Here is a 16,773-nt window from a genome sequence, read left to right on the forward strand (position 1 = left end):
TCCACATTGATACCATTGGGCTGCAGGGTTCCCAAGCGGAATATGAGTTGCTGTTCCTGCAACCTTTGGGTGGCATCGTTGTGGCACTGCAGGAGGCCCAGGATGGACATGTCGTCTGAGGAATGGGAGGGGGAGGTGAAATGGTTCGCGACTGGGAGGTGCAGTTGTTTATTGCGAACCGAGCGTAGGTGTTCTGCAAAGCGGTCCCCGAGCCTCCGCTTGGTTTCCCCGATGTAGAGGAAGCCACACCGGGTACAGCGGATGCAGTATACCACATTGGCAGATGTGCAGGTGAACATCTGCTTGATGTGGAAAGTCTTCTTGGGGCCTGGGATGGGGGTGAGGGAGGAGGTATAGGGGCAGGTGTAGCACTTCCTGCGACTGCAGGGAAAAGTGCCGGGTGTGGTGGAGCTGGAGGGGAAAAGTACAGCTGCCCTGAGTCAGATTTCATTCGTGGGATATCCAAAAAAGCATCATGTATACTTTAGACATATCAGGAAGGAAATACGGAATGTTAAGCTTTTGAGGGAATTATCAAGCTCATTCATTGAAACTATCAAGTTGTCAATGGAGTTGTCATGGAAACTGTCAAACTGTCAAGGCAACTAAATGTCCCAGCTGTTACAATTTTGAAAGAAAACCTGTCTGCATTCTGAAACTAAAATCAGAGCTTGCTGTTTCACTCTGTTTGTTGACATGAGCCTGAGGAAGTTATAAGATTTATACTGCATGACTTATATCACACTGGAGTGTCTGTCAGCAAAACTTGATTGACAGCTCTAAGTACTTATAAATCTTTGAAGTTGGATAGTAAATATAAATATCTTTGATGTAAAGGATTACAAGAAGTTAAATGTAGCAATTTTTTTCTATCAATAAGAGTGTTTCTTTTTGAAAGAGCGATTCATCAATATACAGTAACAAGGTTTACTTAATCACAGTCTGCATCCTGCCACCCTGTCCACTGTGAATACTGACCAAATTGGCAAATGCACAAGACACAAGGCATGTAAAAGCACGGGACACAAGTTGTCATGAGTTGGCACTAAGCTAGCATAGGTACTATATTGGGCTGTGGAAATGGGGAGAGAAGGCATAGATTGGCATAGGTAGGTATGGGGGTGACGTGAGAAGTGTTTGTGGAGGTGGATAAGGCAGTATGAGGGATGAGGGCTATTGTTCGTTTTTTTGGGTATTTTTTTTAAACAATGTTGAAAAATCTCAATTGCCCAAGATGGACCTTTCCCACAACCTGCCTCCGCAACCAATAAACACTGAGCTCTATTTCCCCTGACTCCTGCATAAGATACCCACTCCAATACCTCCAAATTCTGACTGTCCAGGGCACTTTCTCCACGGGACCAGGCGTGTAGAGCCATTAACTTTTAAACTATGTTTGAAGCCACAGGGTATTTGTTCTGGAAAAAGTCGGCAGGTGCAAATAATAGAGTAAAACACTTACATCCAGCCATGGTCACACTTCAAGGCTCATTTTAAGGATGACACCACCATTTTTCCACACCCCTAATAATGCAATAGCGTGTCCACGTGGATTTGGTATTGGAACAGGTCTTGAACTCACAGCCTGAGCCACAGCTGATACTGGGAATGTGGTCTAGAGTCGTGTGTATGGATGATGGATGAAGAGTGTACTTTTAAGTGTACTGTAAAGACACAGACTTTGATAAAGAATGAGACAATCCTCAAGGACAGCACAAATAATAACAAAATAAAAACCAAAAGAACTCCTGACGCTGTAAATCAGAAACAAAAACAGAAGCAAATTGCTGGAAAAGCTCAGCAGGTCCAGCAGCATCTGTGGAGAGAAACTGTTTTGAGTTCTGAGGAAGGGTCCCTTGACCCTTTGAGCTTTTTCAGCAATTTCTGTTTTTATTTCGATTGGTGCGTACTCAGGTGCATACTAAATGGCGCGTACTCAGTTCTCACACTAGCTCATCATATCTACCGACAGGACCGGCAACAACTATGGAGAGAAACTGTTCTGAGTTCTGAGGAAGGGTCCCTCAACCCTTTGAGCTTTTCCAGCAATTTCCGTTTTTGGTACATATGATGAGCTAATGTGAAAGCCAGGAAGGGGAACTGAGTACGCACCATTTAGCGAGAGTTAGGACATGGCAGGAGCAAAAGTTGGATTTCATAGCTGAGATGAAATCAAAGAGGGACAAATGGGGAGACAAAGCAGAAGCGAAAGCAAGGTAATAGTTCAGAATTAGGCGTGGGGAAGGAGGATTGGGTGAAATTAGCTTGATGTACACAGGAAAGTGGAAAGCGCAGCTGTAGAAATGGTCACGACTTTGGTCACAAAACACTCCATAAGCTCCTTGCATTTTATGTTAGAAGATGGGGGAGGGGGCTAAAAGAGACAGTTATTGGTGGAGATAAAGACCCTTTACTTAGAATAGAATCATAGAATCCCTACAGTGTGGAAGTAGGCCATTCAGCCCATTGAGTTCACACCAACCCTTTGGAGGGCATCCTGCCCACACCCAACACCCCCACTACCCTATCCGTGTAACCCTGCATTCCTCATGGCTAACCCATCTGCACACTATGGGCAATTTAGCGTGGCCAATCCACTCAACCTGCACATCCTTGGACTGTGGAAGGAAACTGGAGAACCCGGAGGAAACCCATGCAAACTCAGGGAAAAAGTGCAAATTCCACATAGACAGTCACCCAAGGCTGGAACCGAACCCAGGTCCCTGATTCTATGAGGCAGCAGTGCTAACCACTGAGCCACCATGCTGCCTTTTCTGGAGCAGAGTCAGACCTAATAAAGCTTTATGAAACCAGTTATCTCTGCTGGTGGATTGATAAATGATTTGGATGCCCAATACCATCAAGTCAATGCCCATCGCACTTAAGGAAGCAAAATCAACAGCAGGGGAATGGCCTAGATGAAAGACAATGAAGGGTTTGCTGGTGTAACGGACATTAATGGAATGATTCACTGGATGACAACTGCAGAGGTATTGTGATGGAAGGAAAGCCGATGGTAGTTGGGCATTTGGAAGCATGTTTTGCAATGTGAGCCAACTCATACCTGTCCTTTGTGATCTCTAATTTCAACATGCCCCTGCCACATCTTAAGCCCCGGCTCCTTCAACCTTGGCAAAGATACTGAGAAACTTGAGATGTTTTTAATGCTCTCCAGAAACTTTCTGCATACTTTTCTCCCTTCAATGTCTCACACTCAGTGCTCCTCTCCTAATATTGGTGTCAACCCTAGGCTGTCCTGCAACTGGATCTGCAGGAAGATAGTTACAAGATCAATAACAAAAAATGCAACATTTTCTGCACTTCAGAGTCAGGTGAGCCCTAAAGTAGTACAAAACAAATTAAAACTGAGATACACTTAAGATAAAACATTGACTGATGAGTGCATAACTTTCAGTTTCACTTGTGACTCCTCATTTATATAACACAATCCATAAGCATATGTAACAAGACTTGAACAAGGCTTGAGCTGCTTAGTGGTGACTAAATTTATGCCACACACAAAACAGATAATCGCCATCTCCAACAAGAAAAAATCGAGCCATCTCTCCTTGAGCTTCAATGGCATGTCAATTGCTGACTCTACCACTATCAATGTCTAGGGATTGCCATTGTCACTGAACACAAACTGAAAAGGACCAGCCATATCAATACTGTTGGCTACGAGAGTAGATCAAAGACTGGGAATTCTGTGGCGTGCAGGTCACTTTACTCCCAGAAGTCTCTCCATCTACAAAAGTACACATCCATTTGCTTGGATGAGTGCAGTTACATCAATACTTTAGACACTTGACAACATCCAGGACAAAGCAGCTCATTTGACTGGCACTCCATCCAGCAGCTTCAAATTTTAGACACTCTGCCACTGAGGCCTGGTGGCTGCAGTGTGCACCATCTACAAGATGCACTGCAGCAACTAGCCTTGCCTTCTTTTCCAGCATTTTCCAAGACCTTGACCTCTACATCCACAAAACCTCAGAGAACACCACGACCGGCAAGTTCCTCTTCAAGCCGTTCACCATCCTGACTTGCTGTACCTTCACTGTTGCTATGATGAAAAATCCTCAGACTTCCTTCCTTGCTGCAGAGTGAGTCTACCTACACCACATGGACTGCAATGGTCGATGAAGGCAGCTCAGCACCACAACTAGAGCGATGAGGAACAGAGTACAATGGTTGACTTTGTCAGCAAAGCCCACAACCTGTAAAAAAATAAGAAGCTCAAACACGTCAGGTCATTTGTGATTTGAAAGCTACAACTTACTAAGCAGGCCAGGTAACTTGCTTGAAGGTGGGTTTCATACCAAATGGAATCTGGCAAACTTCCTGTTTGAGACTGAAACAAAATATTACTGAAATTAATCTTACACCAGAAGTGATAGTTGACGAGTTAGGTTTAATCACCCTTGCCCTGTTCAACTCTGGGTACAACACTGTCTTGTGCTAGCTTTTTGTCTGGTGCTGTACTCAGTTACCTTGGTCCGAGTCCAGAGACAATGTGGGTTGGGGTCTGTGCCAGTGTGGGTGTGGGAGTTTGATTCCCGTTTCCACCCAGTGCCCACATGCTCTCACTGCCTGGCAAGAGTTATTAAAGAGGTACCAGGTAATGTGGATTATATTGCATAGAGAGTGCAAAACCCAGACTTGTTTTATTAACCTCCTGATTTTCCTGCACAGGAAGGAGATGCAAACCGAGTACTGGTATCCATAAATATCCATGATGCCATATCTCCTCAATAAAGGTGCTGTTAACTTATTTAGTTGTGTTTTCCTTACTTAGTTCAGAAGCACTGAAACTGAAGGTAACCCCAAATATACCATCCTTTTTGAGCTTGGTTACTTCAAAAATCCAAACTTGGGGCTTCCTTCTCCACTGTCCATCTCAGATTGAAGCAAAACATTTACAAGCCAAACTATCAGAACCTGCTACACCAAAAATTCTAACCCTGATTTTGAAAACTGAACATTAGTAATAGTCACCCATTCTCATTTCAAAAGCTCAGATTGTGAGGTCACCCCTCACAATTTCCCCAGGCAAAGGGTAGAGGCCAGTAGGTGTCATACCAATTAACCTTCTAGGGGAGAAGTGAATTCAAGCCATCACTGACCACTGTTAACTGCAGACTTCCACTGGAATGTCAAGGAGCCAGATCCAGTAAGAACTTGTTGAAACGTCTTTGAGGTGTTGGCAATAACAGAACTGCCACACAAACAAGGGGCATGGACTGAGAGAGAGAGAGAGAGTCAGAGTAAATGAGAGAGAGAGAGGGAGTGACAGAGAGAGGAGGGGTGGATGAGAAAGGGGCGAGAGTGGGAGAGGCGGACAGAGAGAAAGCGAGAGAAAGAGAGAGAGACCATCACTCTAATAATGGAAGCATAGGATGCATTAGCCAAACACGTCAGCCAAATCCAACGTCTCAGCTAAGGTCTTGAGAACAAGTCTAGGCCATCACATCTTTTGAACCTGCTTTGCTATTCAATAAGATCATGGTTGATCAACTAGTTCAGCTCCACTTTCCCATCCTACCTCCCCTCCACCACCTTGATGTCCGTAATGACCAAACATTTGTTGATCTCAGTTTTAAGCAATCTCAAGGACTGACCGTCCATAGTTATATATACAGCGCCAAATGATTTCGCTTATAAATGAAATATAAAACAGAGATTTAGAATCTAATGTTTGGCTGCTGTTTTATCCCCAGTTGTTCCATATTTAAAGGATAAATAAATGCTTACTGGCAATTCAGTGCTTTGAAAACAGAGACCTCCTTTCTGAAAGGAAAATCAAAATTAGTTACAGAGCAGAACAAAATAACAAACTTACAAATATGCAAATCTGACAATTCAACGATTGCAATTATAGGTGCACATTACCTTGGAATTCAGTAACATGAATTATACCTTGTTATTTGCCAAGGTCTCAGTCGCCCCAAAAAAACTTTGTAAATGCGAGCAAGATTCTCTAGTCAGGAACAATGTATAACTTTAAGGTTAATATATGTTTTGTAGTTCATGTATGAAGGATGGGGAGACATGGTTTGATCTCATTTTAGAGTTGTTCTTGTGAGCTTGGTACAGAGACATCTGCAGGCCAATTCGTTCAGGAATAAAGTGAGTTTGCATCCTTATTCAATGTTTGTAATGAAATCTTTCTAATCTTTTTATCTAGTAGTTCACTCCTTTTTATACAAAAACAGAAATTGCTGGGAAAAAAATTTCAGCGGGTCTGGCAGCGTCTGTAGACAAAAAGCAGGCTCAGTGTTTCAGGTCCAGTGACCCTTCTTCAGAATTGGTTAGATTTTCCATCCATTGTGACTTTAATTGGAAACAAGTGCCCAATGAAGGGTCTCATCCTATTGCCCATTACATCAGAGTGGCCTGTGTCCAACATGTAACCTGTCAGGTTTAATCCCAAGCCCCTGTGTGAATCAGAGGACCCCTCCCACAGTTTAGCTTCCCTAAATCCATCCTTTCCCTGCTTCCTTGTCCAACATGATACTCCTAGGAACACTCTCCCCGCACTTCATTGTTATTCTGGCCCCAGAGTATTCTCAGATGTACCTCACTACCTGGCTCTATCACTGAACTGCCCTCCTTTACCTGTTGCAGTACCAGTGGCAGCCACAACACCTGCATGGCGCTGCCAGTGTGCACAGCTGCCAGCCTCCTGATTGGCCGGTTGCTCTATAAAGTGGGGACATCCTCTTGGAGACAGGCAGAAGTCCCACCTTGTATTACTTAGCAATTAAAGGACCATCACCTGAAAACCTGAAACGGGAAGGGGCTGGCTAAAAGGAAGTGGACCCGAAACTTCCACCAGCGTATAGGGAGTCTACCTTCAGTGTAAAAGCCAGCTCCATATCAGCAATTACCTTCCCTGCACAGCAACATTTCTTATTAACTTTATCAACCCATTATTCATCCTGTTCAATCTAATCCTGAACGTTGAATCTTGGCATTGTAATTCAACTTCCAACACAAAGTAAATCTCATGTCTTCACAGAACAGGATACAAATTTCCTCTTTGTACTAAATCTTCCATTTATTCTCATAGCTTTAGACCCTCCTGGACTGGAAGCAACAAGTTTCCATATACCCTATAACACCCTTTCATGCCTTTTGAACACTTTTTATTGGATAGCTTGCTTTGTTCTCGTGAGGAAGTGCTGGAATTTTCCATGTTTTTGGTATTGCCTCATACTGGGCAGAATCTGCTTTGTAACATGCAAGTACATTCTGGGTAAAATTTATGCTCACCCTACATGTGTAACACTGACTTTGCATGCACGCTCTGCTGATTCCAGCCAACAGTAAATCACTTACCAAGTTGGAAGATGAACAGGTACAGCTACCCGTCGCGAACATGAAAGTTTCATGGCAGCGTATGCACCTAGCAGAAAAATAAAATGAAATGCATAAAACTGGAACAGATCCAGAATCTATTGTTCGTATAGCTAACAAACAAGGTACACAAAACAATAAGTCAGTTTGCTTTTCACAGTATTATATACCTGGACAGTGCTGTTGTTACTACAGCATGGAAAAGAATCAATTTCCACTCCTTAACATCCCAACAAACAATTTTTCATCGTCCTCCCTTGACCTCGATAAAGGAGCCTTGGCATAGTTTGGCTGCCTCTCAAATAATTAAAGCCTTACCCTGTTCCAAGACTTTTGTGTATTGCTGGATTTGTTTCCCAGTGACTCCATCATGTTTACTATCTGGCAACTTTTCATGGTAATCAAATTGCATTGAGATACGTAATTTTGGCTATTCTTCATGTTTAATTGTCAGGCTTGCCAGTCCTGCCCTACAGAGATTGTTGACTAGTCACAAATGTGGCGATGGCAATACTATTTTAAGCCCACGCATTAATTTTAGTTAAAACAAACCCATTCAGTAAATGCAAAATACATCATGTAATTTGCATATATTTACCTAACAAAATGTCTACCACCATTAAGAAACAAAGCACTCACGCTGACCAAAAAACTTCACAGGCTTGCTTTACATTTTACTACAAAAGGATAAAGGCCACACATTTGTATGCTTAGTAACACAAGAACAAAGGTCACAAGACCATTTAAGTATCTGTCCCCCACTTAAGTTATTAGTCAAAAATATGATTATCCACATCAGATTTCCCAGCTGAATGGATGTGACTAAAATAGTGGCTAACGTTAGCATTAGCAACCATATATAGTGACTAATAAGCTATAGACCAGGAACATTTCAGATTTGTACCCTACATGGAGTTGAACTAAGAATAGAGGAATGCAGTGCACTGGGAGCACTCTGGACATTTCATTAACTTGTTCAATCTCAATGTTCAAAAAGAAGATCTCAGACTATTCTATTTTTCAAACGTCAGATGCTTCCTCTGCTAATATTAATCCAAAAAGAAATGCTCGTATTTATATTCCACCTTTTATGACCAATGACTGTTTCATAGTGCATTGAAGCTATTAGTTTCTCAGGTACTGAGGCAGTCCAGGTCCAAACGCAGCAAGACCAGGATCATATTCAGTTCTGGGTTGTCAAGTGGCAGGTAACATAGGTGCCACACAAGTGCCAGGCAATGGCCCTTGACACCATCCAGGGCAAGGCAGCCCACTTGATCGGCACCACATCCACAAGCATTCATTCCCTTCACCACTGACACTCAGTAGCAGCAGTGTATACCTATCTACAAGACGGACTGCGGAAATTCACCAAAAATCCCAAATCTAAATCCAAATCCACTTCCATCCAGAAGGACAGGAGCAGCAGATACATGGGAATACCACCACCTACAAGTTCCCTTCCAAAATACTCACCATCCTGACTTGAAATATATCACTGTTCCTTCACTGTCACTGGATTAAGTTCCTGGAATTCTCTTCCTAAAAGCATTGTTGGTCTGTCTCACCAAATGTACTACAGCGGGTCATGAAGGCACCTTCTCAAGGGCAACTAGGAACAGGCAATAAATCCTGGCCAGTCAGTGATGTCCACGTCATGGAAATGAACCATAAAAGGTCCTTTTGAAGTGCTGTAATGTACAAAGTGCAGCACACAGCAAGCATCCACATTGAGAATAAACGTTGGCTAGATCACTCATGAAAACTCCACAGCTCTTTTTCAAAACAGCAACATAGGGTACACTTTGTTCACCTTCCACTGCCCTCAACTTAACAGTTTATCTGAAAGATACATTCGCATGTATCTGCTGCTCCTGTCCTTCTGGATGGAAGTGGTTTTGGATTTAGAAGGTGCTATCTAAGGATCTTTATAGAGCAGCATTCCCTCAGTCTTACACTGTTAAACTTAATTTTGTAACCAGGTCCTGGAGTAGGATGTGACTCAAAAGCAAGACAGTTTCCAACTGAGTCACTGCTCACAAACAGCACTCTCTGGTCTTAAAAGTATCAGATTCCAAAAGTGCTGCTGGTCTGCTATAACTAGTCATTCCTGATTGGTATTCAGTCACTGTTGCTGAAACATCCATGTATGTAAACGACAGCTTCACACTAGCATGGCACAAATATTGCTTAATATTTACTGACTCTCATGCAGTTGAGCCACACTGGTGAAATACAGGATGCAAGCCAAAGTTTGTGGGTCCATACGACAGACAGAGTCATCATCTCGCTGGGGGAAGGGCGAATGTGGAAGGGAAGGGGAGGAAAAATTACAAAATGGTAAGCTTTAAGAAGAAAATTGTTTCTTGATATCATGAGGAGTGAATTGAATTGATTGAAGACTGCTATCTGTGGTACTGAAGACCTCGGGAGGAGGCCAAGATGGATAATCCACTCAGTACTTCTGGTTGAAGACTGTTGTGAATGCTTCAGCCTTATCTTTGGTACTGCTGTGCTGGGCTGTTCCATCAATGAGGAAAGGGATATTTGTGGACCCTCCTTCTCCAGTGAGCTGTTTGATTGTCCAACACCATTCACAATTTGATGCGATAGTTCAGATCTGATCCATTGATTGTGGGTTCGCTTAACTGTCTATCCCTTGCTCTTTATGCTGTTTGGCATGCAAATAGTCATGTTTTACAGATTCACCAGGTTAATACCTCATTTTCATGTTTGCCCGTGCCTGATCCGGGCATGCCTTCCTGCATTCTTCACTGAATCAGGGTTGATCCTCTGTCTTAATGAGGATGGTATGCTGGGTCATGGGCTGGCAGATTGTGTTGAAGTGCAATTCCGTTGCTGACTCACCACATGGATGCCCAGTCTTTAGTTGGTATCTCTGTCCGAAGTCAGTCCCATTTTGCATATTGACAGTACCACACAACATGATGTCAGGTACTGTCAGTGTGAAGGCAGGACTTTGTTTTCATTATGACAGCGTGGTGGTCACTCTTACCGATACTGTCGTGGACAGATGCACCTGCAGCTGGCAGATTGGTAAGGATGAAGTCAAGTATGTTTTTCCCTCTTGTTGGTTCCCTCACCACCTGCCGCAGACCCAGTCTAGCAGCCATATCCTTTAGGACCTGACCAGCTCGATCAGTAGTACTGCTGCCGAGCCACTCTTGATGGAGAGATTTTGAAATTCCCCACCCAGAGTAAACTCAGCGTTCTTGCCATCCTCTGTGCTCCTTCAAGTGTTGCTCAGCACTGAGACATCAGCCAAGGGGGGAGCAATATGTGGTAACCAGCAAGAGGTTTCCTTGCCCACGTTTGAGCTATTGCCATGAGAGATTAGGGTGTCCAGAGTAAATGTTGAGGACGACCAGGGCAATTCCCTCCCAAAGGTACACCACTGAGCTACCACGTCTGCTGGAGCGCCTCTACTTTCATGCCAGGAGTATTACAGGTGAGGCAGACACCTGAAACTGCGATCTTGTTGCCATCAACATTCACGGTATAAGATCTTCAGGGGAGACCGTAAAAGAGACAATGTCCCATTATTAATGAAGGAGTCAGTTACTGCAGTAATGAGGAGCAATATGTTCGAAGGGTCATCAAATGATACTTTGTAGGTAGACCTTAGGAATAAAAAAGGGGCAATCACTGTTCGAAATATATTGTAGGTCCCCAGTCAACGGGCAATTGAAGAGCAGGTGTGTAGTCAATATACTTGGAAACATAATAATTGGGTAATTATAATGAAGGGATTTCAACTATCCCAAGGTTAATTGGGATAATCACAGCATAAAGGATTTGGAGGGGGCAGATTTCTTGAAATTTATTCAGGAGAGCTTTTCAAATCAAAATTTTCCCACAAAGTTGGTGCAAGTCAGGGGAACGAAGCCAGGCATCTATTTGAGGAGACAGTAGTAGACAGTATTTTAGTGAAAGCGACCGTAACACTATACATTTTAAGTTTGTTATGGAAAAAGAGTGCGCAAAAAAGGTTTTTCATTTGGTGGAAGGCAGATTTTATTAAAATAAGACAGGATCTGGCCAAAGTAGACTGGGGTCAGCTGTTTGAGGATAAGTCTGCAGCAGAACTATGGGGGACATTCATAAAGGTTTTGGGGAGAGCACAAGACAATCATGTTCCCTTTTGGGTGAAATGGAGGAGCAATGAGCCCAAAGAATCCTAAATGTCTGGGAATATTCAGGACAAGATTTAAAAAAGGAAAAAAGAGTTACAAAGGGAACAAATCAATGGAGATCCTGGTGGAATATCAGAAGTGCAAGGGGAACCTAAGAAAGCAATTGGGGGAATGAAGAGGGACATGAGTTTGCACTGGCATGCCAGATTAAGGAGAATCCCAAGATATTCTATAAGTATATCAAGGGGAAGAGGATACGCAGGGAAAGAGTAAAACCCATTTGGGATGAAAGAGGAAGCTGGTGCATGGAGCCAGTCGACATTGGTAATGTATTAAACAAGTATTTCACATCTGTCTTTAGTCAGGGGAAGAGGATGTATGTCCAGAACTCAAGAAGATACATCTGTGAAGATGTTGTGCAGTCTCACATAGGGAGTGAGCAGATTTTGCAGTTTTTAGCAGGATTCAAAGTAGACGTAACCCCAGATCTGGATGCACTGAACGCAGCTGCTGTGGGAGAAGGAGGAAATCACATGGGCCCTGAAAGAAATGTTTAATTCCTCTCTGGCCACAGGAGAGGTTCCAGAGGACTGAAGGACAGCCAATGTGGTTGCACTTTTCAAGGAAGGAGGTAGAGATAGACCAGTGAGTCTCAGATCAGTGATTCGGAAAGTTCTGGCAAGAATTCTGAAGAAGAGAATTAACCTCTATTTGGAGAGGCAAGGTTTGATCAGGGGTAGTCAGCATGGTTTTGTCAGAGGGAGCTCAACATGTCTGGTTGGATTTTTTGAGGAGGTGACAAAGTGTGTGATGACAGTGTGCAGATGATGTAGTTTATATGGATTTCAGTAAGGCCTTTGGCAAGGTCCCACGTGGGAGACTGATAAAGAGGGTAACTTGGCAAGTTGGATCTAAAATTGCCTTTGTGGTAAGAGACAGAGGGTGCTGGTAACAGAGGCTGTTTATATGACTGAAGACCATTGTCCAGTGATGTACCACAGGGATCAGTGCTGGGCCCCTTATTATTTGTGATATACATAAACAGTGTACATGGAAATGTGCAGGGGATGATAAGTTAGTTTGCAGAAGACAAGAAGATCAGTGGCCAATCATGAGGAAGAAGGTCTTGGGTTACAGAAGTTTACAGATGGACTGGTCAGATGGTAGATCATTGGCAGATGGAATCTAACTCCTAATATGTACAAGGTGATGCACGTCGGGAAAAGTAACAAGACAAGGGAGTAATCGATGAACGGCAGGACACTAGAAAGCTCAGAGGAACTGAGGGATCTCAGGGTGCTTGTCCACAGATCACTGAAGATGGCAGGACAGGATAAAGGGTAGTTAAGAAGGCATATACTACACTTGGTTTTATCAGTCATGGCCTAGATCATACGAGCAGGGAGGTTATGTTGGAGTTGTACAGGACTTTGGTTTTGCCACAGCTGGAGTACTACATGCAGTTCTCATCTCCGCACTATAGGAAGGATGTGATTGTACAGGAGAGGGTGAAAAGGAGATTCACCAAGATGTGGCCTGGGATGGAGCAGATAGCCTATAAAGTGAGGCTGGATAAGCTCAGCTGGTTTTTGTTGGAACAGAGAAGTTTGGGAGGGACCTATCAGAAGTGTGTAAAATTATGAGGGGCGTGGACAGGGTGGATAGAAAGCAGCTGTTCTCCTCAGTTGAAGGATCAATTACAAGTTGACACATTTTTAACGTGAAAGGAAAGTTTAAAAGTGGGATGCAGCAAATGGCTTTTCACCCAGAGGGTGTTGGGGTCTGGAATGCTCTATCTTGGGGTCAGTGTGGGGTGGTGGTAACTGAGGCAGGAAACCTCACGATCTTCAAAGTGTACTTGGATGAGTACTTGAAGTGTCACAACTGTCAAGGCTTTCGACCCAGTGCTGCATAGTGGGCGGAGTGTAGATTCAGTGTATTTTTGGTGGTACAAACTCAATGAGTCAAAGGGACTCTTCTGTCCTGAATAATTTCTGAAGAACGGTCCCAACCCGAAACGTCAGCTTTCCTGCTCCTCTGATGCTGCCTGGCCTGCTGTGTTCCTCCAGCTCAACACTGTGTTATCTCAGACTCCAGCATCGGCAGTTCTTCCTATCTCTGTATAATTCTATGGCTCCATGGGACAGAATATATACAGTGATGGTATCTGGGAGATTGTGACTGTGAGTATGACTATGTCAGTCTGTTGCTTGACTAGTCTATAAGGCAGCTTTTCCAATTTTGCCACAAGCCATCACCAGATGTTCATAAGGAGGACGTTACAGGGTCTAAGGGATGTTTTTGTCATTGCCAGTTCTGGTGCCTCGGTTGATGCCAGGTGGTTGCCCCAGTTTCAGTTCTTTTTTCTTTCTCCTGAGGATGTTGTGAAACTAGACAGGTTCAGAAAAGATTTACGAGGATGTTGCCAGAATTGGAGGGTCTGGGCAATAGGAAGGGGCTGAATAGGCTGGGGCTATTTTCCCTGAAGCGTTGGAGGCCAAGGGGTGACCTTGTAGACGTTTATAATATCATGATGGGCATAGATAGGGTAAATTAGCAAGGTCTTTTCCGTTGGGTGGGGGAGTCCAAAACTAGAGGACATAGGTTTAAGGTGAGACGGGAAAGACATAAAAGGGACCTAAGGGGCAACATTTTCATACAGAGGGCGGTGCAGGTATGGAATGAGCTGCCAGAGGACGTGGTGGAGGCTGGTACAATTACTACATTTAAAAGGCATCTGGGTGAGTATATGAATACTAAGAATTTAGAGGGATATGAGGCAAATGCTAGCAAATGGGACTGGATTTATATAGGATATCTGGTCAGCATGGAAGAGTTGGACCGAATGGTCTGTTTCCATGCTGTACATTTCTATGACTCTATAACTCAAAAACTAAGAACATCGTCAATGGCTTGGTCATGTTCAGGCACATGTTCTCATACAAACAAACACTGAGGGTGAGACACTTACATGTTTCCCAAAGCATTTGGTGCCGTCCTTTCGGGACACTTTTGACAGCTTGCTGTGCCATTGGCCAAGTTTTCCACTGTAAAAAGAAAACACTGTCCATTCTCGACTTACTGAATGAAAACATTTTTCTCCCCCCATCATAATGAGAATTTCAAACATAAATGGATGTTGTAAATGTTTCCCTCTTGTTTTTTTGTGCTCTGGACTAATTCTAAAATTGCACGTAAGGAGAGACCTGATGGCGGAGGGGTCAGCAATTCGTTTGCCCGGTTCTGAAGAAGGGTCTAGGCCTGAAATGTCAGCTTTCCTGCTCCTCTGATGCTGCTTGGCCTGCTGCGTTCATCCAGCTCTACACCTTGTTATCTCAGATTCTCCAGCGTCGGCAGTTCCTGAAGTCAGAGAACAGCCTGGCCTAATCTGTTTCAATTCTCAAGCTATGAGCTTACTGACTTCAGCTAGTGTACCACTTCCAATGCTACAGCTCGGGATCCATAAGAAAATCAACAAAGAATCTTGATCAATTCCTGCTCTTGGAAATAATGGTTTGGATTTTCACTCCTGAATCAGGAGACGTTACAGAGTAAATATTAACAGGATTACCGATTGTCACCCCACACACACATGGTCAACTCTCCAACACTGTGCTGAGCTAGCCATTCGAGTTTCATTCCAGCTGGTAAAACAAAAGAATAAAACCAAAGCCAGCCCTCCATACTCACACCTCACATTCCGCATGCATCATCCATTCCAATTCATGCCACCTCATGCTCTCCAAGCCTCAAATGCCCCTCTTATCTTCCATGCCAATTTATGCCTGTGTCCTCACACACCCATGGCCCTTTACAGTACCCATGCCATTATACTGTCATTTCCCACCAATCTATGCTTCTTGGTCTATGACCATTACACTGACACCCTCCATACCAACTCACCTAATACCATCAGCAGACCTCAGGGCCTGAGCTGAGATTAAACAAAATAAAGTTCCAAGTGTAATTCACTATTTGAAAAGACTTGGAATGATAAAAATCCATTAGTTACATTTACTTTCTTCAACTACTTTATCCCTTATAAAAGCACACATTTGTATTCATAGTCCCACAAAGACTTCACATGAATTGGAGTTGATCAGAAAGCTGAAAACTTGGACTGGTTGTGAAATCAGTCAGATGGTGGTGAATCTGTAGAACTCACTGCTACAGAAGGCTGCGGAGGCCAAGTCATTTAATGTATTTAAGACAGAGATTGATAGGTTCTTGATTAGTAAATGGATCAAGAGTTACGGGGAGATTGCAGGAGAGTGGGGTTGAGAAACGTATCAGCCATGATTGAATGGAGAAGTAGACTCAATTGGCCAAATGGCCTAATTTTGCTCCTACATCTTACGACCTATATAGCACAACTTCTATAATGATAATCATCAGACTTATGTCAACAGGCAAAGTGGAATAGTGATGACTATTTTATTTTAAAAGAATCTTTATATTTAAAGGCCAGGGACGAAATGTCTTGACAGTTCAACACTACCAATGAGTTTATTCACTATTTACGCACATTCATGTCTACTTTTAACAAACCCACAGCACATCGGCTACGCCCAAAGGGCATATTCCCTCTCTTAAAGGTGTCTCTGGACTTAGCTAAAAGGGCACCTCCCTTGATAGGGTGCCATAGTTCTCCAAGGAACTTCAGCAAACATCCCCAGTTAAAAAGATTTGGAGGCAGAAATTCCAGAATGGGAGGCATGGCACCATTTTTGCCAAGATATTTGCTTAGCAAACCTCTCCACTATTGCAAAAGTTCCAGTCTATGGACGCAGCACACTCCTGCAAGTGACTAAGAAAAAGGAAAACATACCTTGGATATTTTCTTCATTTGGACATGAGTTGCACCCTGTACACGTCAGACAATGCCTCTTGTCCACTGACACAACTTGATTCTACACAGATGGTAAAGTATCATAGAAGCAGTGTTAATTATTTGTATATCATATATTAAACTGTCAGGCATCTTTACTGTTGAATTGAAATCTTGGAAAGTGGGCCAGCACTTCCTCCACTGGGTGCGATTCACACGGCCAACAGTGGGATTAAGGTCACAGGCACAGTGCATCATTTTATAGGCAGAAATAAATTGTTTTTGCCTCATTTACCGCTTTCTGTTGACTGCTTCATGACTTCCACCCAACCCCCCACCCCCAATACTAGAAAGTCTAGCATCTCTGTGTGGAGAATCCTTCCCATTAAATAGGCAACTGAACAGCAACTGCCTATCTGCTAATATGGCAAA

At 43.3% G+C, this 16,773-nt stretch overlaps 1 protein-coding gene across 1 annotated transcript in view; it reads right to left on the minus strand.

Moving 5' to 3' along the window:
• The window catches only part of LOC109914370 (meckelin-like), an 89,072-nt gene that overhangs the window by 70,520 nt on the left and 1,779 nt on the right, over nt 1-16,773 (minus strand). Inside the window, exons 3-7 of the mRNA XM_048606057.1 lie at nt 16,342-16,423; nt 14,485-14,560; nt 7,342-7,408; nt 5,755-5,790; nt 4,283-4,354 (exon numbers count right to left, since the gene is read on the minus strand). Of these exons, the coding sequence (XP_048462014.1) occupies nt 4,283-4,354; nt 5,755-5,790; nt 7,342-7,408; nt 14,485-14,560; nt 16,342-16,423 (333 nt within the window). The remainder of the gene's footprint in view (nt 1-4,282; nt 4,355-5,754; nt 5,791-7,341; nt 7,409-14,484; nt 14,561-16,341; nt 16,424-16,773) is intronic.

Source organism: Rhincodon typus, chromosome 15 (genome assembly GCF_021869965.1).
Source record: "Rhincodon typus isolate 14 chromosome 15, sRhiTyp1.1, whole genome shotgun sequence".
Taxonomy (NCBI): Eukaryota; Metazoa; Chordata; class Chondrichthyes; order Orectolobiformes; family Rhincodontidae; genus Rhincodon; species Rhincodon typus.